The following is a 24,891-nucleotide window of genomic DNA, read 5'->3' as shown; positions in this document are numbered from 1 at the left end:
CTCCGAGGAACCAGCAGGGAATTGAGCAGCTGAGAGACGAAAAGTGTTGCACTACTGTTCGCCTGAGTGAGGAGACCACGTTGGTCTAAAAATTGAAGGCTGAGGGTAGAGAGAAGGCTTACTGTCTTCTCAGTTCCATATACAATACATGCCACCTACCATCAGCTCTTTCAGTACAACATCACACTTTCTCAACAACCCCCATTCGGTAATACCTTTATGCCCTTTTTAGAGGTAAGGAACCTAATGCCTAGAGACAGTATATAATTGGACCATGTTTCAGAGCCAATACATTTAGGGAGGAAGCCAAAACTCAATCCCACATTGGGCTGTCTGACTCCAAGCTGTGACCCACAGTGTGATCATTTCCATTTTGTGTTAATGAATGATTCATAATGATCAGGAATTCATTGATTGTGATCGGTGTGGTTGAATTTCCTGTCATTTTCAGGGCTAGACAGATTAACTTCCAAAAGTTTATTACCAGGAGCCTCTGGAAAGAAAGGAAATTTATCCAAAAAGTTTTTGTAAATATTTTACTCAACCCAGCCTCACATCAGGGACAGGGCTAGAGCCAGAACGCCCTTGTGGTGGCTGCCTCAATGCAAGCCAAGCTTTCTTTCCAGCTTCACAAAATAATTGTTGGCATTTGTGGCCAGGCTAACCTCAGAATAAGGGTTATCTCAGTGTTTCAGCAGCATGGGGTCTAAAATGGCATTTTTCAGAATTATAGTTGGGAAATACACACACACACACACACACACACACACACACACACACACAATATATAAAAGGATATAATTCAAAAGGATGAATCAGTTGAACCTATTTTTTAAAAATTCACAGAAAACCTTAAGAGCAGGAAAGATGACACCAAACAGACTCTGTCAGGAGAATTGGTTGCTCTTTCCTTTGTGTGGCCACGGGGTCTTGATGGGCAGGTGAAGCTTTCAGTCTCTAATGACAAATAGCCACTTTGTAAATGCCACTTTTAAACCTTCTAGGTGTAAAATAAAATGATCAAGTCAAACCATCTTCCATTGAAGCAAAGAAAGAAGAGTTTCCAAATTTAATAAATTTCCTGAAAACTGATAATTAGGTCATTCAGCAGGTAAAATAACTAGAAAAGGTGAATGTGGGAACCTTCAGGCTCTCATCTCTACAAATGAGAGGGCTGCCTGCAAGGTAAGGGCTCAGCAACCTGCAATGAGATGATGGGAAATGCTGAGCCACAGTCATCTAAAGGTTGAGAATAAGCATCATCGTGTAGTACACTTGCATTGGGTGAGAGTTTTGCAGGGTTTCAAGGTTTTTTAAGGAACACTGTTCTCATCTGGCATGGGCAAGGGATATCCTTCTGCTGGCCTGGGGAGTTCAGGGTAATCTCATGGTAAATATTATTGGGCTCATCCACCCAAATGTCTTTATCTCAGATGTTAGGGTACTACTCTTAGGCTACTACTAACCTAACTTGGACATAAGAGACTGATCAAGTCTATGCATTCATTCTGCTAGCTGTGGTTCCTTAAAATTAAATTATGGGCCTCATTTTTAGCACAATCTGAAAGAAAACTCCTGAATATAAGGGTATTTTTAAGTCTTAAACTATCCAGTATGGTAGCCACTAGCCACCATGTGTCTAATGAAGTCTTGAAATGTGGCTATTCCAAACTGCCATATGCCGGAAATGTAAAATACATACTGGTCTTGAAAACTTAGTACCAAAAAGGTAACAGGACTTATTAATAAGTCTTTATATTTCTTACATATCGAAATAATAGTTTTGATATATTGGGTTAAATCAAATACATTATTGGAATTAATCTCACCTGTATCTTTTTTACTTTTCACTTTATGGCTACTAGAAAATGTAAAATTACATATATGGTTCGTATTCTATTTCCATGGGGGCAGAACTGCTTTAAATGCTTCATGGGGGCTTCCAGGCTTTCCGAGTGTGCCTAGAGAGCAGAGTTGGCTATGCTGAGGTTGTTTTCCTTTCTCAAGGATTCTGAAGCTGTACAAAGTCAGTCAATTCCAATTTGCATCTGTCAAAACACATAGAACTTTATAGCACCAAGAATGAACCTTAATGTATGCAAATTTTTAAAAATCATTTAGGAGGTCAAAGAATCCCAAGACAGAATGCAGAATATGACAAAAGAGTCTAATTATCTTACAAGTGTACGAAACAACCTCACTGAAGGGGGTGAGGGGAAAAGGTGCTGACCGAAGTGACTTTGAACGAAGTGGAGTCTATAAGACTAAAGGCAAGAGGAACTGCACGGAAGCACTTTACTCAGCCAAAAAGTTGTTTCCCATAGTGGAACAGGTTAATGATTCTGAAATCACTATACGCATGTACTGTAACTGAACAATTAAGTAAATGGCTGGCAGGTGGCAGGAGCCAGATTTCCCACTATTGGAGTGGGAGGTTACACAGCAGTGAGGCAAGGGGAGGGGACTAGAATGTGTGTGATGGGTTAGAGTTGGAGACATCCATATGAATTCTTGTTTAACTTAATACAGATATAGACGGTTACATAGCAAGCTACTGATGGAAATGTGTATATACACATATATATTTAACGTATTTCCTTGCTTAGTCAGCTGAGAGTGCCTAGAAGCTACAATACCTCAGCAGCAACAAGCACATTTAGTGCCCAGATTCTGTTTTCTAATACCATTTTCCGATAAAACGAAAGAGAGCTCCTTAGAAAAATAGCTGATTTTAGGCCTGGGGTAGAAAATATATATGATGAATATAGAGAATTCTGTCATGCCAGAAAACAAAGAAGTGCCACAATAAAAGAAAAAGGTTCATAATTATGGGGTATGTTAAAGGAATATGACAGCCAACTGAAAGAGCTCCCATTGGTCAAAGCTGGAACAATTTGAGCAACAAAATAAATAAAGTAGTATTGGATTATAACTCAAATCATAAAAGTAAATACCAGTGAGTCCACACTGATATAAATAAATGATTGAATGAATAAATAAATGAGGGATAAGAGACAAATATCCTATGCAGAAGAATTTCCCAAAAAATTATGTAGTTATTCTCAAGGATATGGAGCTTAACTCACCTACTCCATAAGTGAGGGCTGTGCACAGTGACTTCCTTCCAAAGAATACAGGATGGAAAGGGGCCAGAAAGAGTAACTTTACAGTGGAGAAACCTAGCAAACACTACCTGGGGCAGGTGATCAAGTTTAACATGAACAGTGATAAGCCATTTCTTAGTCAATTCAGGCTGCAATAACAAAATACCATAGAATGGGTAGCTTAAACAACAAAAATTTATTTCTCACAATCCTCCAGATGCAAAGTCCAAGATTAAGGTAGCAGCAAGATAGGTTTGGTTTTGAGGTGCAGCTGCTGTCTCATGTGAGGTAGGCTCACATGACCTCTTCTTTTTGTGTGCACAGGGAGAGACAGCAAGCTCTCTGGTGTCTCTTCTTATCTGGGACCTTATAAGGGTACTAATCCCATCATAAAGACCTCACCCTCTAGTTATCTTCCAAAGGAATTATCTCCAAATACTATCACATTAGGGGTTGGGCTTCAATATATGAATTTTGGAAGGGACATTCAGTTCATAGCAGTCATAATGATAGCATTCTCTTGATATGTGATGAGAATGGCACTTAACCTCCACAGTCTTCTTTCCAAAAACACATAATCACAGTCTAGTTATGATAAAAATGTACGACAAATGTCCATTGAAGGACTTAATACAAAATAGCTCACTAGTACTCCTCAAAACTCCAAGGTCATCAAACACAAAGTCTGAGAAACAGCCACAGCCAAAAGGATCCTCAAGAGACAAGTAAATATAATGTGGTATCTTGGAAGAATTCTGGAGCAGGAAAATAACACAAGTAAAAACACAGGAAATCTGAATAAGTATGAGATTTACTGATTATAAGAATATACCATATTAATATAATATAGTAACAACAGGGGAAACTAAGTGTGGGATGCATGGGAATTCTGTATCTTATCTTCATGATTTTTCTGTAAATCTAAAATAAAACTGTTCAAAAATAAACAGTTTATTTTTTTAAAAAATACACAGAGGAATTTAGAAATTCTTCTACAATTGTCTTCCGGAACATAAATGAAACGGTTTAACAATAGTATAGACATAAATAAAGAGAAAATTTATGAAAGTTAGACAAATGACAAAAGAACATATTCAGAATGAGACATGGTAAAACAAAAGGATGGGAAATATGAAACAGAGGGTAAGACATATAGAAGACACAAGACACAGTGAAAAGGAACCACAAAAGACCCAGAATAGACAAAGCAACCTTGAGCAAGAAAAACAAAGCTGGAGGCACCACACTACCTGATTGCAAAATATACTACAAAACCATAGTAATCAAAACAGTATGGAACTGGCATAAAAATAGAAACATAAACCAGTGGAACAGAGTAGATAGTCCAGAAATAAATCAAATCATTTACTGTCAGTTGATCTTCAACAAAGGTGCCAAGAGCACACAATGGGATTAAATAAATAAATAACTTAAATAAATTGTAGTAAGGAAATTGTATATCCACATGCAGAAGAATGAAATTGGACCCTTATCTCACACTATCTACAAGAATCAACTCAAAAGGGATTAAAGACTTAAACATGAGACCTGAAACAGTAAATCTACTAGAAGAAAACATAAGAAAAATCATCCTTGACATTGTTCTGGGCAATAATTTTTTGGATATGACTCCAAAAGCCCAGGGAACAAAAGCAAAAAGAGACAAATAGGATTGCATCAAACTAAAAAGCTTCTGCACAACAATGGAAACATAAAGTATATGAACAACCTACAGAATGGGAGACAATATTTGCAAACCATACATCTGGTAAGGGGTTAATATCCAAAATATGTAACAAACTCAAAGAACTCAAGATCAAGAAAACAAACAACTCAATTTAAACATAGACAAAGGAACTGAATAGACATTTCTCAAAAGATGACATCCAAAATGGCCAACAGGTGTATGAAAAAATGCTTAACATCACTAATCATTAGAGACATGCAAATCAAAGCCACAATGAGATATTGCCTTACACCTTATCTGGTTAGAATGGCTACTATCAAAAAGACAAAATATAACAAGTGTTGGCAAATATTTGAAGAAAAGGGAACCCTTGTACACTGTTAGTGGACATGTAAATTTGTACAGCTATTATGGAAAGCAGTATGGAGGTTGCTCAAAAAATAAAAATAGAAGTAACATATGATCCAGCAATTTCACTTCTGGGTATATATCCAAAGGAAATAAAATAAGCCTCTCAAAATACTCTCAAGTTTATTGCAGCATCAATCACAATAGCCAAGATATGGAACCTATCTAAGTGTCTACCAAGAGATGAATTGATAAAGAAAATGTGGTGTGCCTGTGTGTCTGTGTGTGTGTGTGTGTGTGTGTGTGTGCATATATAATGGAATATTATACTGCCTTAAAAGGGAAGAGAATCCTGCCATTTGTGACAACATGGTTGAACCAGGAGGACATTGAGCTAAGTGAAATGAGTCAAATACATCATGTTCTCATTTATATGTGACCTCTATGAGGTCGAACTCATAGAAGCAGACAGTAGAATGGTGTTTGGCAGGGGCTTCTGTGGAAGGGAATGGGGTGACCATGTTGGTCAAAATGTACAAAATTTCAGTTATGCAAGATGAGTAAGTTCTGGAGGCCTAATGTACAGCATGGTGAGTATAGTTAATAATATTATATTGTCTTCTTGACATTTGCTAAGAGTAGATCTTAAATGCTCTCACCACAAAAAAGGTAACCATGTGAAGTGATGAATATGTTAATTAGCTTGATTGGGGTAAATAATTTTATAATGTGTACCTACATCAAAACATTGCATCATACACAATAAATACACACAGTTTTCATCAATCATTCCTCAATAAAGCTGGGGAAAAATAAAATAAAATTAGAGCTCAAAAAAATGAGAAGGTCTAATATGTGTGTAATTGGAAAAGAAGCAATAATTGAAGAGATAGTGGCATTAAACCAGTGATTCAAAATGTCTTAAGGACCCCAAACAGATAAATTATTTTAAAAAATTCACACCAGCCAGATGCAGTGGCTCCAACTGTAATCCCAGCTACTTGGTAGTCTGAAGCAGGAGGATTGCTTGAGTTCAGGAGTTCGAGGATGCAGTGAGCTATGATCCAGTGCACTGCAGCCTGGGTGACAGAGTAAGACCTCATTTCTAAAATAAAAAAAAAACTTAATTAAAAAATGTTCCACATCAAGTACATCATGATAAAATAGCTGAAAACCGAAAATGAAAAATGTAAATGTAGCAAAAGAATAAAGATTAATTGTCTTCAAAAGAATAACAATTAGAAATGATAACTGACTTCTCGACAGAAAAAAAAAAAAAACAGAAACCAACAGACAATGAGATACTTTTTAAGTGCTGAAAGAAACTGACAACCTAGAATCAAGTACCATGAAGGATATTTGAGGAAAATATAATTCAAGGATAACAGTAAAACAAAGCCACATTTGTACAAACAACCTGTTACTTGAAAGCCTTCACTAGATAAAAAGGGACCCGGATGGAAGCTTTGCGATGCAAGAAGGAATGAACAAAAAAAATGGTAAATATGTCGATAAATATGTAGATAAATACGAATAAATACTAAATGTATAAAACAATAATAACAACACCCCGTTAGGTCTTAAATGTACAAAGAAGTAAAACACACAAAAAAATGATAGTATATAAACCTGAACAGACAGCAAATGAAGTTATAGTTTAAAAAATTATTGCATTTTCCAACAACAGGATAATACATACTAGACTCTGATAAATGTAAAACATATGCTGTAATTTATAGGGTACCTCAAACCTAGTAAAAGTGTATGTAACTAGAGGGAGGAGATGGAATAATAAAAGATAATCAATCCAAAAACAAGCAATGGGAAAGATAAAAAGAAACATAGAACAGACGAGACAAATAGAAAGCACATGATGAGATGGTAGATTTAAACCCAAATATATTGGTAGTTAGATATAAATGCACTAAGTGTTACAATTCAAAGGCAAAGATTGTCTGACGGTTTTTGTTTGTTTGTTTGTTTGTTTGTTTTTAAGACAGAGTCTCACTCTGTCACCTAGGTTGGAGTGCAGTAGCACAATCTTGGCTCACTGTAACCTCCACCTTCTGGCTTCAAGAGATTCTCGTGTCTCAGCCTCCTGAGTAGCTGAGATTACAGGCATGTGCCACCACATCCAGCTAATTTTTGTATTTTTAGTAGAGATGGGGTTTTGCCATGTTGGCCAGGCTGGTCTCGAACTCTTGACCTCAAGTGATCCTCCTGCCTGACATCCCGAAGTGCTAGGATTACAGGCATGACCCGCTGCATTTGGCCCTGACTGAATTTTTTTTGAAGGATGTGCTGTTTGCAAGAAATATCTAAAATAAAAGAATACAGATGGTTTGTAAGTAAAAATATGGAGAAAGATATATCACACAAACACTCTGCTCCCCCCTCAAAAAAACTTGGATAGTTATATTGATATTAGAAACAAAAGTAGACTTTAAGGCAAAAAGCAGTCATAAAGATAGAAATTTAATGATAATAGAAGGTTAGATTCAAGAGGAAGTTATAAAATTCTAAATTTGTAGGCATCTAAGATAAAACAAAAGTTAACCAAACTGAAGGAAAAATAGACAAATCCAAAATCATTATATTTTCAACAAAGCTCTCAGTAACTGAAAAAGTGAATACATAAAAAGTCAGTAGAGATATGGAATATTTCAAAACATAATTAGCAAACTTGACCTAATAATGTTCAAAAAATGCTAAAACCAAAAATTATAGAAAACATATTATTTTAAAATACACCAAAAAATTTTCCCAAAAAATGGTTGAAACCATGCAACATATAGTTTCTAACTACGTTTCAGTTTAGCTATAAATTAATATCAAAACGATAACCAGAATATTACAGTCCTGGACAAGTGAGCTGCTGGTCCCAACCCCAAGGTCAACCCTGACGAAACTAGAGAGAAAACTATGAGAATCCTTGAGGTGATGGGGGTGTTATAACGTGTGGTCATTGGGTAGTGGCTTTGACCAATAGACAAAAGTATCCACATAAATTCAGTTTTATAATACATTTTCCAAGTATAGAAATAGAGAAGTGTGTGGAGGGGTAGGAACATGTGTGTATATATACATGTTTGTATTCCTACCTCTGTCTTCTGAGAGGGCTCAGAGCAATGACACACTGGTAGCAATGAGCACTACCCGGGCCTAAACCTTGTTTATGAAACTTTTGGAGAAATGACAGGGCTAGGTCAGGATAAAATGAGCCTAGAATATCTTTTTGCATCAAAAAGTAAGAATTCTCAATGAAGAATCAGGATACACCAAAAGAACATGGAAATCAGCTGTCAGGGCTGCTACTGGCTACATAGGGAAAAATATAAGCATCAAAATAATAAGAATAGACCACGGCACATTAGATAAAATAGAAATCTGTGAGTTTATACTGATACAAACAAAGAAATAAATAAATGAACAAGTAAAGCTCTTCCTTACAGTCAAATGCCAAATAATACATTTAAAAGAAGTGAGGAACCGCCATTTGGAAACCACTACAGATGTGGTTGATTCACACAGGAGTGGTGAATAGACACCAAGGCTGTAGGGTGGGGGAGTTGATGAGGGCTAGGATATCTGCATAATCCCAGAACACTTCCAAATACAAATTACTTCCACATACAGTTACAAAAGGGGGAAACTGTGAATTTAAGCAAGAGAAACCTGGCAGACACCAAACCAAGTTAACATCACCTGTGGTGGAATGGGTCAACGTGGTGACATAATTCATCCCAATGAGATGCATTGAAAAGAACACAGCTTAGTCTCTGAGGTAAGCCCACCCTAATTTTCAGGGTCTGAGGATGGTCATGAGGAAAAATCAGATGGACCATGGTAAGGTCATCCTAGAATGTAAGCCCTGCAATCCCTGAAACCATCCAGGACATCAAAGACTGTGACACACTGTAAATTTTGAATGTTAAACCAGTTTGGACCATATTGCTGTTTTTTCTTCTGTGAAACTTATTTAGGGTGTGTGTGTGTGTGTGTGTGTGTTCTTTAAAACAAAATTGGTTTGGGAAGTTCTTAAGCTCTTGAGACTAATTTTTGTGAGTTTGTAATTTGCTCTTTCATTTACTCTAACATATTACTTTACAGACAAAAGTTTTTCATTAATTCTGATTAAATTTATTAATCTTTTTCAATTCATGCTTTTTAAAAGGTTTAAAAATATTCACCTGAGTGCTTCACTTCATATTTCAAAGCTTTACTTTGAATATTCAGGTCCTTAACCCACCTGGAGTTGATTTTTTTTTCAAATGATTTATTTTGAAATGACTTTCAACCTAAAGAAAAAATGCTGGAACAATGCAAAGAACTTGCATACCCCTTTAGCTAGATCGTCATCAGTTAGTAACATTTTGCTACATGTATTCCGTTGCTTTGTATTTATCCCCATTAGCAATATTCCTTTTTCTGAAACTTTTGAGAGCAAGCTACAGGTATGATGTCTTGTCACTCTAAAAACTTTAGTATATGTTGCTCCAAACAAGGACACTTTTTTCTATAATCAGCATACAATTCCCCAATCAGGAAATCAACATTGGTGCAAAACTAATGCCTAATTCACAGACTTCACTGAAATTTTACTGGCTGTTCCAACAACATCTCTGTCTTTTCTTGTCTAGAATCTTATCCAGGAATACAGGTTGCATTTAGTTGTCATGCCTCTTCCAGTTGTTTCAGTGTGAGCGGGGACCACATAGGCATTCCCTTTGTCATAAATCAATGAATTGTGCATGCTTGTTTTGTGCATTGTTCCGTGTGTATATTTCATGATAAAAACGTTGATTTGTTTTAAATAAAGTGTTTATTTTTAAGATGGAAGTTAATCACACTTCTACATTTCAAATTTAGCATTTGCTCCTAGAATTCAAATTACTGCATTCAAATCAAGTTCAATTTTTTAATTTTTTTTTTTTTTTTTTTTTTTGAGACAGAGTATTGCTGTGTTCCTCAGGCTGGAGTGCAATGGCATGACCTCAGCTCACTGCAACCTCTGCCTCCAGGGTTCAAGTGATTCTCCCATCTCAGCCTCCCAAGTAGCTGGGATTACAGGCGCCTACCACCATGCCCGGCTAATTTTTGTATTTTTTGTAGAGATGTTGGCCAGTCTGGTCTTGAACTCCTTACCTCAGGTGATCCGCCTGCCTCGGCCTCCCAAAGTGCTGGGATTACAGGTGTGAGCCACCGCGCCCGGCCAGCAAGGCCTTGAAGTTTCAACTAATTTTGTAAAGAGTCTCAAGATCAGAGAGTGAAAAAAATCACCTTACCAAGCCACAGATGCAAGGGTAGACCCAGGCCTCCCGAAGTAGATTTTTACTGGGGCCTCTACCAATGTATATACCTCCACAAAAATCTCCTTCCTCTCGTAATCTATATGATTGTTTAAATACAGTATAGTTATCATTTTAATGAGAAGTTATGTAATATAAATTCACATTTTTATTAAAGGTTTTCGCTGAAGATATTTAAATGACTGACTAAATTTATGAGAGAGATGTATTGCTAGACCAATCTATTCTAATAGAGCAGCGATTTTTTTCTGACCTAGAATACAAAGATGGGATTTCCTAGTGGCCTTGACAACTGCTCTTGCAAATAATTTCAAAGGGTTGTTTGTCGAGATGGCAGCTTCTGGAAAGCCGACCTATGATGGATTCATAGCAGGAGCTGGAGAATCAACTGGCATACTGCTCATCCAGACTAGGGCTGTAGCGCCATGAACCGAGAAAGGAAGTTGGTGCCCACCAGGCTTAAAATTAGACATAGTCTCTTTCTGGCCGTTCTAGGGATAAGGAATTTTGCATATTTATTACCTTAATTATGCAGACTTACTTTTGGGAGTTACTTTGGCTCAATTCAACATGCAGACCCAAACAGCACCTGTGACTTTTTCCCTCTCCTGAACTGTATTTGTTTCTTTAAACAAAATTGCTTATCAAAAAGAAATACGTTCTTTGCAAGAAGTTGGCTTATAAAAAGCACTCTTGCACGGATTTTATTCTTCGGATTGTGCATTTCCACTCCTAATCCCATTCACAGAATTCTAGAAAATCCTCAGTTCACAAAATTTCAAAGGTGAAAACAGCTTTGGAAATTACTTCATAGTCCACTCTCCTTCATTTTCCAAAGTGTGGGGGTCAGCCTGTGAGCTGGGTTTCCCTGCCCCTGTTCACTGCTCTTCCCACTGCATCTTCAACCCCAAGTATGATGTGAGATGAGCTTTTCACATTAATAAAAGAGGGAACGTTCTCCAAAGCCACCTCCAACCATGGATGCTACCGTTCCCAGACAGCATGCATTGACAATCATGAACTGCAATATCCTTTAATTAAAGAACTACGAAGAATCAACCCTGCATGGAGCCTGGACTGCAGAACGACCTGTAATTTAAAAGATGAGAATTTTTTAAAAAATAAAATGTCATGTGCACCTATCTACCTAGAAAATCATTTATGTAGAGTACCAACTCTGTTTGCCTCTCTCTTCTTCACTTTTAAAAAGACTCAGGCCTATGAGGGAGGTTGGGAGGCCTGGGGAGGAAAGTGAAGAGAGGAAAAAGTCAGCGGGGGTTCCCTCCCGGGGTAGGGCGGTGCGGCGCAGCCACGTCCCAAGGGCAAGAACCGGATCGGCCCGGGTCGCGGCGCGGGCGGCTGTGCGCACGCGCGTGGGTTCACCCGCTTCATTGAGGCCCTCAGCCCTGCCTACTCCACATCCCCAGCGCCCCACGCTCAGAGTTACAGGGGAGGGGTTGGAGAGGATCCCAGAAAATGATGCTGTGAAGATCCCAGGTGGATAAGCAGGAGGAAGGCAAGGACGTTGAGGGCAAAAAACCTTAAGCCACTCCCAAGCCTGGGCTCTGCACGAGTCTGAGCGAGGTTGGGGGCCCTCAGCTGGTGGCCTGGTCCGGGAAAGCTGGGCCGGCCCCACGCGGAACCCCGAGCGAGGGGCGGAGCCGTGGGCCGGGCCTCGTGGCAACCCCCCTGAGGCCCCGCCCCTCGGAAAGCCTCCCGCCCTGCCATTGGAAGACGTCGGGGGAGGGTCCGAGAAACGCCCCCCTCTCGCCACCAGCCCCCGCCCCACCCCCTGTCCGCCCACGTTTTCGGTTCTTCCCGGAGCCTCCGAGCTCGGGGAAAGGAAACACCCGGGGCCGCCACCGTGCCCCTGGACACCGGAAGGCGAGCCCCCAACCGCCCCGCCCGCAGGCCGGTGACATAACCAGGGGCGGGGAGACATGACTCCGCCCCCAGGGCCAGGAAGGCTGCATGGGAGTCTGAGGCTCCCGCGGGACGTGAGTTAGGGGCCGCACATTGCAGACACCTCACGTCACCAAGTGCTGCAGTAGGACCCCCGCAGCTCCCCCTCAGCCCCCTACCCTCCACAGCCTGTCCTACCCCCGTTATTTTGCACCTTTCTCCCCCTTTGTCTATGCATCTCCAAATGTCTGAGTATGGGGACGGCAAGATTGGCCCTAGAGGGCACGCTGCCTGTAGAAGCAAATTCAACGCTTCTCCTTAATCCGTATGCATTTCTACAGTTTGACAGCTTGACGTCCTCTAGTGTAGTTTGGCAAAATTTGGGGGGTCTTTTTCATTTTTTTCTCTCCACAGGCTTAAGGATTAAAGCTGGCCAATGCCTTCTTTAGCATTTTATTAAAGACGCTACAATTTAGACTTTTTTTTTTTCTGTTTGGTGCAGAAGAAAGGAAGAAAACCAGAGCTTAAAGGCGTTTAGAAAGGAAATAGCCCTGTTAGTTTTTCGGTTTTGACTCAAGCTGTCGTCGATAGCAGCTTGCACCTAGCACAAAGCCAGCTGCAGAAGTATTTTGTTGCAGGGTAGGCTACACCTACACAGGGTCTGTGCCTGAGCATCAAAAGACAGTGCAGGTGTGTGTGGGTCCGGGTGTGCGTGTGCGTACGTGATGTACGTGTGTGCGTGTGGGTACGTGTGTGTAGCCCAACAAATAAGCCCAAGAGGCGCATCAAGATTAGAAAGAAGTCCGCACACTAGCGCTTGCCTTGGAAATTTCCTAAAGCGCTGAGAGTTGCTTGGTAAATCACTAGTATCCGAAAACTGTCTTATCAGAGGCTCCTTCCCCGGTGCCCTACTCGCCCCCTAAAACAGGTGTCGCTGTGTCCCTTGAAGCGGCCTTTGGCCCGCTGGGGCATCGGAGGTGGGTAAAATTCACAGAGGACATTCGGTGTTTATTTCTGGGGCCCCACGTGTGCAAACCAAACCCCCGGGGCCTGGGCGTGTGCGCGCGCTCGCGTGCCTTGTGTGCGGGCGGGCATGGGGGCGCTCGGCGCGGCTGGCGGGCGTGCGCGCGCGCGCGTGTGTGTGTGTGTGTGTGCTCGTGCGGGGGGCCGGACTGCGTGCTCACGCGCTCCAGGCTGCGCCCAGAGCTCGGCTGCTGGGTTGGAGAAAAAGAGGGTAGGCAAGCGCAGGGGGCGGGCGGCCGAGGAGCGCTTTCGAATTAATCGAGCTAGCTTAGCTGTTTTTCCCTCTCCCGCTCCTTTAAACCCCCCTGCATCGTAGAGAGCGGGCTGGATTCTCTGTGGTGCTGATGGAGGAGGGGGAGCAGGTTGAAACAATCGAGTGGGCGCGCCAGGACTCCCCAGCTCCTGGCGGGGAAGGGAGGGGGAGCCCCTGTTCTGCGCAGGGAGGCGGCGGGGCTGGGGGGCCCCCGGAACGAGGAAGAGGCAGGGGTGACCGCTAGAATAGGAAAGTGCTCACCCCCGGGAGGCAAAATTTCGTTCAGATCGCACATTAATTGGAGATATCTGATTAATTCCAGCTTCTGATGACTATAAATGGCGATTCTCTACCAAGGTGTCTATATTAAAAAAAAAATCATTCCGTGTCATCCCCCACGTCAGGCCTGCTGGTGGGCGTGAGGCTGTACTTCCTCCGCCCCCTTCTAATGGAGTGAACCATTCCCAGCTCTCCCCCCCCTCAGCCTCTCTCTCTCTCTCTTTCTCTCTCTCTCTCTCTTTCTGTCTCTTCCTCGCTCCCTCTCTTTCTCTCCTCCCTCTGCCTTCCCAGTGCATAAAGTCTCTGTCGCTCCCGGAACTTGTTGGCAATGCCTATTTTTTGGCTTTCCCCCGCGTTCTCTAAACTAACTATTTAAAGGTCTGCGGTCGCAAATGGTTTGACTAAACGTAGGATGGGACTTAAGTTGAACGGCAGATATATTTCACTGATCCTCGCGGTGCAAATAGGTAAGTGGCCGCTCAGCCCGGCTGGAGGCTGGAGGCGGGAGGCAGCCTGCCCCGGCCCGAGGCGCGGAGGGGGACTAGCGGGTCCGCGGCCGCCCCAGGGTGCGGAGAAGCCGGCAATCCCCCGAGGGTGGGGGCATCAGTTCCTGGGGACTAGCGCGTCCCAGATCGGTTTTTCCTAAAGCTATAGATTCCAAATGTTCGCCAGGAAATGTGTGCGGCCGGACATTTTCTGGACACGGTTTTTTTCCCCCTTTTTCCTGAGCACACATCCATTTTTGTTTCCCTTTCTGGGTTTATACCAGGTTTGGTGCGCTCTGGGGCAATGTACTGGCCCCTGCGATACTGCAAGATATTATTTTGAAGAGTCGAAATGTGAATGCAGGAATAAAATGGCTAGGCAGCCAGGACTGGAAAGTTTATGTGCTGAAAGCAAAGATATTCCAGGGCTCAGACTGCTGCATTTAGAACTTTGTCATTCTCCCGCCCCTCCTCCCCCCTATATCCTAGCTGCAGTGTTTGCACGGGCACCGCAGACCCGGCTGGTGGGCAAATCGAGAGTGATAGGGAACTTCAGACCACATATTTTAACATGCTTACCATTGAAGAGGATGAATTCAGCCAAATTTACGTAGATACACTTTTCTAGATGCATTTGCCTGCTACTTTACACATTGGTGTCTGCATTTTATATATAGGAAAGGGTTAAGAAGTGTTTGGAATATGTCATGTCGGGTGTTTGTTATTTTTGTTTGTTTGGGGTTGGTTATGGAAGGAATTATTTAGTCCCCATTTTATGTTAAGGAATGTTGAGCTGTAGTTACGCTGTCAGGGGTCTTTTTAAAGTTCACATTTTTACCATCCAGAATGAAGAAAAGATATAGAAGAGGGCACTAGAAAACCCCCTTCTCCGACACTGGGTCAGAACATTAATTAACGTGGCCTAAAAGTGAAAGTGAAGCAGGTTATTAATAGAACGGACAACAGGGGGGAAAAAAGAAACTCCTGAAACGGAATTGTTACCTCCTATCAGTTCAGGCTGTAGCATTCTTTGCAGACAAATCCTTGCAGTATTGGGGGAGGGGTTGCTTTAGGTAATTGGTTTGGGGCAAGAAAGGAGAATGCATAATATGTTTTTTCCATAAGAAATGTGAAGGAAACAAGGTTTGGAGTTCTCTAGACATTAAAATGGATTCTTTGCAGTGGGGTTTTATGCAACTGACATGATTTTGAGATTTTATAATGCAGAAACATTATAAAGATTTTAGAGTGTGTGAGTGCAGGATATTGGTGTTTTCCTTTAGTTCCAAAAAATGACAATGCTTTAAATCTGGTTGTTTTGAATCTTTGACATTAGTGAAAAGAGCTGCTGTAAATAATATTTCTAATGGCAGCAAATTCCTTAAATGTTGGAAATAAGTGAATGTGGCATTTTGCAATAAACCTTTGAATTTTTAGAGAGCAGGAGAGAGAGTTGTTTTTGAGATAGAAATTTTAATCGGACAAGATTTGGGACTCTGTTTTCCCGGTAGGAAATAACCTTACTTTGAGAGGTTTGGAGGGAAAAAAAAGACGGTGGTCGTGCCTGAGGGACGCGTTTTGAACACATTAACCTCGGTCCAAAAATGACTATTTGTTGACTGTGGAATTGAAATTGAACGTATTTGTTCCCTAATGTCTGCCCTTTCCTGCACCAGAACCTCGGTCTTTATTAATTCATGGCTGGGAGCTGTCCCAAATCATTGACATTTGGCAAGAAAAGTGGGGGTTGGGACGGGCGGGGAGGTAGAAGAGTGTGGTGAACACGAAAGAAGACGCAGCGGGAGGAAGTTCGGAATGAATGAGAGGTCGAACGAATGAATGAACGGATGGAAACCGCACAAGAAGGGGACGGCAGAGAGGACAGGGAAGGAGCCAGGGTCACCCGCCAGAGTCTCGCCTAAGCGGGGTTCAGGAAGGACAGTGAGGGACGCACGGGCTGCGACCTGCTGGGACGCGTGCGCCTGCAAAATCCGTCCCGCGCGCAGCCTCCCGGCCTCCCAGAGAAGGCTAGAGTCCAAGAAGTCACAGTTTTAAAAGACAGAAATGTTCACCACTTATTTTACACAGCACACACTCACACATGCGCGGTGTGCAGGGTCTTCTCCAGCAGCGCCTGGGAAGATAACGTGACAAGAGCGCTCCCGCCCCCGGCGAGCCCCAATTCCCCTTAAAAAATGTCAATGCATTTTAGGGGCTTCTTTCGCCACTGAGTTTTGGGGGTGTAGGCAAGGGGTGGGGAGAGACGTGGACGGGAAGATTGGACTTTATTTTATTTCGTTTCTTCTCTGCAAAGCTGTATTTGTGACATGCGTTATAGAGGAAGATGTGTGGAGTGTATTTACATTTTGAACGAGCTCTATTAGAACAAAGATTCGTTTATTCTTAAGATTTTACGTCAGTGTTCGATTTGTTAGTATTGTAGTCGCAAGGGTATTTCATTTTCGCTGTAAGGTGAACTCGGAGGTTTAAGAAGGTTTACGTATCTGCCCCAGCGGAGGTCGAAGTTAACCTTGGTCCCTTCCCCAGCGCTTCCCGTTCCGGATTAAAAAGCGCAAGGCCCGCCTCGCTCTTCCTGCAGCAATTTGCAAACGGTTCGTTCTCGGAAGCTGCTACGGGTTCGGTCACCTTCCTCTTCGGCGTCTGGCCCGGCGCTCGCGGACAGGCGCCCGCGTTGGGGGCCGGGGGATTGAGGTGTCCGGTCCTCCCGAGACACATTCACACACAAGCGCAGCCGCCAGAAAGCTGCCGAGGACCAGGCCGGCGCCCAGGGTCGTGGGCGCCGGTGCGGATTTCGATTCTGAGATTCACCCTTTCTTCCCCGCCCTAACGCTGGGCTTCTCTGGCGCCCTCCCGGCGCCCGGGCTGCTTTGGGCCGCTAGGCACTCAGCCTCCAGGCGGGTTCGTCGGCCTCAGGGCGGAAAGAGATGGCCACAGCCGCGCGCCCGCAGCCTGGTACCTGTCCTTCCAGTCCCGCGCCTCGGGGTTTGGCCGTCCAGAGGCCAGGGGCTTGGGGGCTTGGGGCTTGGACCTTCGTGCGGCCTGTGTTTCCTCCTCCTTCTCCTCCGGCCGCTCAGCTTTTATCCCTGCCTGCTCTCTGCAGGGAGTCCTGAGCTGGGGCCAGGAGCCCCGGGCTGCGGCGAGCTCACTTTCAGCAGCAGGGCTGGCACCTGCAGAAGAACAGCCTCTCCCCGCTGCTGTCCGGAGTGTAGGCGGGCTTTTTGGCGGGCAGGTGGGTTGTTAAGGGTGTCTGGGGAGCAGAGTGGCGGACAGGGGAGGAGGAGAGAAAGAGGCCCGAGGTTCGTGGATTTGGCCTTGGCGGAGGTGACCCGGGCAGACTCATCCGTGACCCCGCCCGGCCTCTGGCCTTCTCCGCTCCAGACCACTCATCATCCGCGCCAGGTCTCAGGACGTCTAGGCTGCCCTCTTTCCAGTGGAGCGGGAGAGGGTGCATCCGAGGGTCTCACTCGGAATACAGAGTCCACGGTAGGCAATCGGTTTTATAATGAAACAATCCATTTCGGTAACTGCTGGTGGCTTCCAGGGACTATATTCGTTCATTCATTCAGCAGTGTTTGCTGAGCGCCCACCAAGGACAGAGCGCCAAGCCTGAGGCTTACTCTCGTGATGTGGCGTTGGGTTCAGCTGCGAGACCCCACGCCCTGTCGTCTCCCCACCCCGTTCTCGCCCCCCGCACGCTGCAGCCGAGACCCCTTCTGTCACCTCAAAATGGAAGATCGCATTGCGAGAGCTGTGACAGGGCTTGCTGGGGAAGTGTTGGGAGACGAAGGAGGGAGTGAGGAGAAAGAGAAATAAAAGGGATGAGGGAGGTGAGAAGAGGGGGCGATGGAAACAGAAAAAGATTCGGAGCGAGATGCGGGAGGGAGCTGGAGGAAAGGAATGGACTCACCTACCTCCCACCCACCCACACCTGCTCACACACCGACAATTCGCACTAGACGCAGCGTTAGCTGCAGGTCGTGCATTCCTGGGTCACGTCTTTCATTCACCTTTAACACTGGCGAGCCCCGAGGCTGGGCGCTAGGAGAGGCCGCCCGATGCGACGAGGCCGCGCGGAGCCAGGGTCTCGCAGGAAAGGGCAGTGGGCGGCAGGGCGGGGTCGTGGCGCTGCTGACCGGTGTTCCCTCCTCCCCGCAGCGTATCTGGTGCAGGCCGTGAGAGCAGCGGGCAAGTGCGATGCGGTCTTCAAGGGCTTTTCGGACTGTTTGCTCAAGCTGGGCGACAGCATGGCCAACTACCCGCAGGGCCTGGACGACAAGACGAACATCAAGACCGTGTGCACGTAAGTGTCCTCTCTGGCCGGCTGGACTTCGGGTTTGGGGGCGCTACTGAGGTCGGAGAGTGCCGAGCCTCCCCGCCTGCGCTCAGCGTTCAGCGCCAGCGCGAATCCGAATCGGCTCACTCTTGCCTTCTGGCTCCAACCCCCAGGCCTAGGACCAGGCCCCCGGGTTAGAACCTGCGCTTCCGAAGGGGATCCCACAGCCCGGGGTGGGATATGGAGGAGGATCCTTCAATATAGACCCAGTCCCAGCCCTACGCGGCCTCACAGGCTTGCACAGAGGTGCGCATGCTCAACATGCTGGGAGCCAGGGCAAGAGGCATGAAGAGTTGCTACAAAATCTTGGTGCTGCAAAATCTCTCTGCCTTGTAGCAATCTTGATCATTCTTTGCTCTTGCGTGAACGAGTGACCTGCCAGGTATTCTCTGAAGAACAGTTAGTTTGGATTTGAGGAGTGTTTGGGGTAATACTACATTTGCCTAAAGGGAAAGTCACTCCTCTCTTCTGTCCATTTCTCGTGACAAAACGCCCCTCTACTACACACCAAGGAAATGCCGGCACAGGCAAGGAGATACAGGTCTCCCTTCCTGTTTTCTAGGAGACAGGCTGAAACGCTATCTTATTGTGTGCCAGTGACTTTACCCAAAAAGAGTAAGTCCAGGTGGTGGTCCAGTGATAGTCGCTTTGAGTTTACAGCAGACTCCGAGATTTGGAATAGGCACTCTCCTTGTTTCCCTTGCCCCCTCGCACATCTGTAAGGTGTCCCCAGACCTGGACAGCTTCAAAGGTAAAGAGAGATGGGTAGTAGTTCATAGCCAGGTCCAGTGGTGATTTCTCAGAGCTTGGCTAGAAAGCACTGCTCCCACGAGCAATAAGGTAACCAGCAGAGCCCTACTGCAGTGGACCTGCAGCAATTTAGCTGCTGCAGACCTTAGAAAACACCCCTGTCCTCTGCAACACCCATTCTTTTATTTTGCAAAAAACAGCTGTGTTCCCCCACCCCCACAATAACTGTTTCAAAACAGCCACGGCAGGTTGTGCCCCTTATTCCCTGAGGTTAGAGTGACCATTTTCTGTGGCATCATTTGTATACTGTGAAGTCTTTCTTCACTCCCCAACTGGGGCAATGGGGACTGGTGGAAGGAAGGGTGTTTGTTTAGGTTTTGCTAAATTAAATGGTGTCAATTGTGCTACTCTATTTCCTAAATGCCCCAGTGCCTACTAGGAGCCACAGCACCTAAATGGCTAGTGCTTTCCTATCATGAAAGGGACAAAGTCATTTAATTCTAAAAGTCTCGTGATGGATAAGAATGTATATCTATAAGGATAACAAAAGGTTGCATATAGAGCAGCTCCCAAATCCTCTGTCATTTGGTGGAACTTGTTTATTCCAAGCTATTTTAATTTTAAGCAGAACTTCAGTCTTGGAAAACAGGAAAGTGAGAACTCCTTCCTGAGGTCACAGGCCACGGCTAGGTCCAGGCCCTACTCATTTGGGGGAGCTGTTTGCTCAACACGGAGCTGAAGCCCACCTCTGCCCAGCCCCAGGTGGAGTCTATCCTTCTCTACCAGGTCCCTCACAACTCTGCCCTCATCTGGGCGTACATAAAAAAAAAAAAAAAGAGCAATTTAGGCATCCTTTAGCAGGGGCAATTCCACAGACAGTCTGCAGGACAGCTGTCCTCCCTGGGCCTCCTAATGTCCAAATGTTGCTGTTTATTACAAGTTGAGGAACCTGGAAGCTCTGTGTCCCTCCAGTACTCATAAATTAACACAGTGCCTGCCTTCAATGTGCTTACAGTCCAGGCCAGCCAGCAGAAGGAAGAGAGAGGAGAAAATACAACCAAACCATGTAGAGGGCAGGCGCCTGTGACCTGGTGCTCGAGGCCCGGGGCAGGTGGGGACCAGCCCGGAGTTACAGAGAGGCGCAGATCGACCCAGCTCTGAAAGGAGACAGCGCCCCAGGAATCGATCACGGGTTGGGATTATATTTAGTCTCAGGATCTATTTTGGGTTTTCAGAAGAAAGGGGGACAATCAAAAGGGACAGGTTGGATGAAGGTTGTGGGGGCGGGTCTAGGAGCTGAGCCTGGGAGGAGGAAGTGGTTGAGTTAGGCGCCAGGCTCCGTGAACTGACCGCAAGAGGAGGACAGAGCGTGGGGAGTCCTCGAGGGTTGGCAGAGGTGGGCACCACGCCTTCCCCGCAGTTCCGGCCTTGAAGGCTGGCGCTACATCCTGAAAGCTGTGGGGAGGAAGCCCCATGGGGCCCAAGCCCACGGAAAAGACTGGGGAGGGAGAAACAGGAGGGACCCAACGCGCAGGCCTGGGACACTTGGATTCGCAAGAGCAGATGAAGGCTACGAAGCCGGCCCCAGGTGCTCGGCCACTAACACTCACCGACCCCGGGGAGAAGAGAGGCAGGCAGGAGTCTCCAGGCCGAATCTGAGCCGGGAACTGTGGAGAGCAAGGAGGATCCAGGCAGGTTGTGGGAAGGAGGAAGAGGAAGTGGGAAACAGAAGAGAGGAAAGCAGACGGAACGGAAAAAGAAAGAAAGGGAAAATCAGGAGAACGGAAAACAAAAGGAAGAGGTAGTGGGTGGAGGGAGAGAATGAGGGCGAAGGCGAGAGTACCGCGGCGTGGAGAAGGAGGGAGACAGAAGGGGCGAGGGGGAGGAGAATGTAAGAAGCCCCGAGGGGAGGGCCGTGCTCAGAGCTAGTAACCCATCTTGCAAGCTAAGAGGCATTAATGGGCGGCAGCTTGCGAGGCTTAGCACTGTTTTCCTAGCTTTCCCCGAGGAGGGCGAGCAATCTGTTTGCGGAGGCCGAGGTGCCAGCGCGCCACAGCGGGTGCACGACCCGGCTCCCGGCTGCCTAGTCCTCTCCCGGCAACTGGAAGGGAAAACCAGACAGGAGGGGGCGCCCCCGACCCCCGCTTTAGACAGCCGCTTCTGGGGTAGGCGGAGGTCCCGCGAGTCCCGACCTCGCGCAGGCCAGGCGCCAGGGCGGTGAAGAGAAGGTAGGGAGGGGACACCCCGGGAAGTTTGCGGGGCCGCCAGCGGGGAGGCGCAGGGGCGCAAGCCCGGGGTGTTCCCGGCGTCCCAAGTGAACCTGCTTCTTCTGTTTTGTTCTGTTCCTCACCAGATACTGGGAGGATTTCCACAGCTGCACGGTCACAGCCCTTACGGATTGCCAGGAAGGGGCGAAAGATATGTGGGATAAACTGAGAAAAGAATCCAAAAACCTCAACATCCAAGGCAGCTTATTCGAACTCTGCGGCAGCGGCAACGGGGCGGCGGGGTCCCTGCTCCCGGCGTTCCCGGTGCTCCTGGTGTCTCTCTCGGCAGCTTTAGCGACCTGGCTTTCCTTCTGACCGTGGGGCCAGCTCCCCCCACGCGCCCACCCACACTCACTCCATGCTCCCGGAAATCGAGAGGAAGATCCATTAGTTCTTTGGGGACGTTGTGATTCTCTGTGATGCTGAAAACACTCATATAGGATTGTGGGAAATCCTGGTTCTCTTTTTTATTTCGTTTGATTTCTTGTGTTTTATTTGCCAAATGTTACCAATCAGTGAGCAAGCAAGCACAGCCAAAATCGGACCTCAGCTTTAGTCCGTCTTCACACACAAATAAGAAAACGGCAAACCCACCCCATTTTTTAATTTTATTATTATTAATTTTTTGTTGTTGGCAAAAGAATCTCAGGAACGGCCCTGGGCCACCTACTATATTAATCATGCTAGTAACATGAAAAATGATGGGCTCCTCCTAATAGAAAGGCGAGGAGAGGAGAAGGCCAGGGGAATGAATTCAAGAGAGATGTCCACGGACGAAACATACGGTGAATAATTCACGCTCACGTCGTTCTTCCACAGTATCTTGTTTTGATCATTTCCACTGCACATTTCTCCTCAAGAAAAGCGAAAGGACAGACTGTTGGCTTTGTGTTTGGAGGATAGGAGGGAGAGAGGGAAGGGGCTGAGGAAATCTCTGGGGTAAGAGTAAAGGCTTCTAGAAGACATGCTGCTATGGTCACTGAGGGGTTAGCTTTATCTGCTGTTGTTGATGCATCCGTCCAAGTTCACTGCCTTTATTTTCCCTCCTCCCTCTTGTTTTAGCTGTTACACACACAGTAATACCTGAATATCCAACGGTATAGATCACAAGGGGGGGATGTTAAATGTTAATCTAAAATATAGCTAAAAAAAGATTTTGACATAAAAGAGCCTTGATTTTAAAAAAAAAAGAGAGATGTAATTTAAAAAGTTTATTATAAATTAAATTCAGCAAAAAAAGATTTGCTACAAAGTATAGAGAAGTATAAAATAAAAGTTATTGTTTGAAATGGGGGTGTCGTTTGTTTCCTACCCCAACCTGCTTTCTTGACCCAGTTCTCAGGGAACCTGAAGGGACACAGGATGCCGGTGATAAGCTCACCTCTTCAGGAAGCCGCTTCAAGCAGACCTGCCACCTTCAAGCAGACCCTCCTCACTTAAGCCACTTGGCCACTTCCCCGAAACCGTGTTTCCTTAAAAAAGAGAAAATGAAAGTTGTTTTTAAATTAATTACAAAGCAGAGATTCTTTCTGTTTGAGATTTAGAGGAATTGGGCCTGCTCGCACAGGCAGACAATGCCAGTGGCCGGCCGTCTGCCCCCGCCTCAGGCGGGCCGGAGCCCTAACCACGATCCTTGCAGGCTCGGCCTAACCACGATTCGCCTCTTCCTGTGCGGTGGCCAGAGGCAGCTTGCGAAGGAACCACCATTAAGGGCTCCAGCAGAGGGGCCGAGAGGCTGTGTTCCCTGGCAGGGATCAGGTGAATCCTTTCATAATTAATAAGACAGCTCAGCTGAAATGGCGAGGAGACGGGCCCTATTGATCTGGCAGTGGGGCTGATTCCACCTCTCCTATTTATAGGCTCCGCATGGCCTTAAAGTGAAGTAAACATTCCGGAGTAAACAGGGGCAGAGGCGACCCGGGTCCGGGGACTGCAGGCCTGGAGTAGGCGGGGGAGAAAGAACTGCATGTAGGTCTCTGGGTTCAGAGAAATCGAAATCTGATTTCTTGGAGAAGGTGGCTGTGGGAGGAAGCTGCGGGGGCCCCGGGGGGGGGGACGGGGGAAGGGAGGAGGATGGAGAGAGACCAAGGGGGCTGCAGCAGGTTCCCGCACGGAGAAGCCCGCCGCCCGCTGCGGGGAGGGTGGGCCCGGGCTCTGAAATGCAATGTGTAAACAATTGCTAGTGTAACAGTTCATAAATCAAACCCAGTGAGTCGCAGCCCAATCTGCATTCCCCCCACGGATTGAATTCCAGCAACACATGCGTCCCTGCGCCCGGAGCGCTGGAAGCTACACCGATTCTTAATGGCAGCATATATTACGGCCGCGCGTTCACGCACGCGCCGCTCGGGGCCACTCCGGGGAATCGTTTCGCCCGCTAACTCCCACCCAGTCCCCTCCTCCCGACGGAGGTCTCAGTCCAAACCCGGGTTCTCAGTCAAAACCAAAGCAGATCCGCGCTACCTGCGCGGGGTGGTCACCCACCAGCAAACGCTCGGGGTTTTGGAAAATAGTTGCATTTTGTTGGTTTCGTTTCAATGGTTATTTTCGGTCTGCGTATAAATAGGATGATTCTAACTGGAGTTCAACCCCTGGAATTCAAATTAGAATGTCTGTGCCTATCTTAAATACGAATCTTTTTAACAAGGAGGAGAACCAGGATAAAGAGGGAGGGTCTTCTCCATTTTTGCCATCGTAGCACGCCGCCTCCTATCAGTATCTTTTCCTCTACATATTGGGGGCAAACAAGTGCTCACAACTAAGCCCATTGCTTGTCAAAATAAAAGGCAGGCGCCCTTCGGCTCCGACTATGGAGAGAAGGGAAACCCCCCCCCCCACGACCCACAGAGGACGCCCCTCCCCTAGCAGCGCGGGCTTCCTACTCAGAAATCAATCTCCTGGAAGATCTAGGAAGAGGCAGGCTAAGGGCGGGGCAGAAGGGGCGAGGGGGCGGGGACTGGGGTGCGGGCTGGTCTGCTCTCCTAACAGGGTTCTTCTCTAGGAACCCCTGGCTCCTACTGCTGTTCCAACTGCTTCCCAGACGGGGCCGCCCTAGAGGAAGGGCGCCCTCTCCCCTCTCTCAGCCCCTCCACGCGCTTCCAAGCCCCCACGCCACGGAGTCCCAGATCGC

General features: G+C 46.0%; 1 protein-coding gene across 4 annotated transcripts; it reads left to right on the top strand.

Annotated features, from left to right (window-relative positions):
• The first annotated feature begins 13,553 nt into the window (after window positions 1-13,553).
• On the top strand, window positions 13,554-23,050 carry NRN1 (neuritin 1). 4 transcript variants are annotated; one of them, XM_063812764.1, is made up of 5 exons: window positions 16,998-17,363; window positions 17,512-17,640; window positions 17,790-17,894; window positions 18,567-18,711; window positions 21,848-23,050. In XM_063812764.1, the coding sequence occupies exons 1-5, from the start codon at window positions 17,336-17,338 to the stop codon at window positions 22,074-22,076; spliced, it is 636 nt and encodes a 211-aa protein (XP_063668834.1). In that variant the 5' UTR covers window positions 16,998-17,335; the 3' UTR covers window positions 22,077-23,050. The 4 variants fall into 4 exon arrangements, with proteins under 4 accessions (XP_001163671.1, XP_063668834.1, XP_063668835.1 ...); XM_063812765.1 differs by lacking the exon at window positions 17,790-17,894 and having other exon boundaries at window positions 17,007-17,363; XM_063812766.1 differs by lacking the exon at window positions 17,512-17,640 and having other exon boundaries at window positions 17,035-17,363.
• The last annotated feature ends 1,841 nt before the right edge of the window (window positions 23,051-24,891 follow it).

This window comes from Pan troglodytes, chromosome 5 (assembly GCF_028858775.2).
Source record: "Pan troglodytes isolate AG18354 chromosome 5, NHGRI_mPanTro3-v2.0_pri, whole genome shotgun sequence".
Lineage (NCBI taxonomy): Eukaryota > Metazoa > Chordata > Mammalia > Primates > Hominidae > Pan > Pan troglodytes.
The sequence above is the reverse complement of the archived record's forward strand: the minus strand, read 5'-3'. Positions and strand labels throughout refer to the sequence as shown.

Coding starts and splice junctions, on each gene's coding strand:
- NRN1 (XM_063812764.1), top strand. CDS start 17,336: ATGGCCACAGCCGCGCGCCCGCAGCCTG. Junction 17,364..17,511: donor AGCCGCGCGCCCGCAGCCTG/GTACCTGTCCTT, acceptor TGCTCTCTGCAG/GGAGTCCTGAGCTGGGGCCA. Junction 17,641..17,789: donor GCGGGCTTTTTGGCGGGCAG/GTGGGTTGTTAA, acceptor TCTCCGCTCCAG/ACCACTCATCATCCGCGCCA.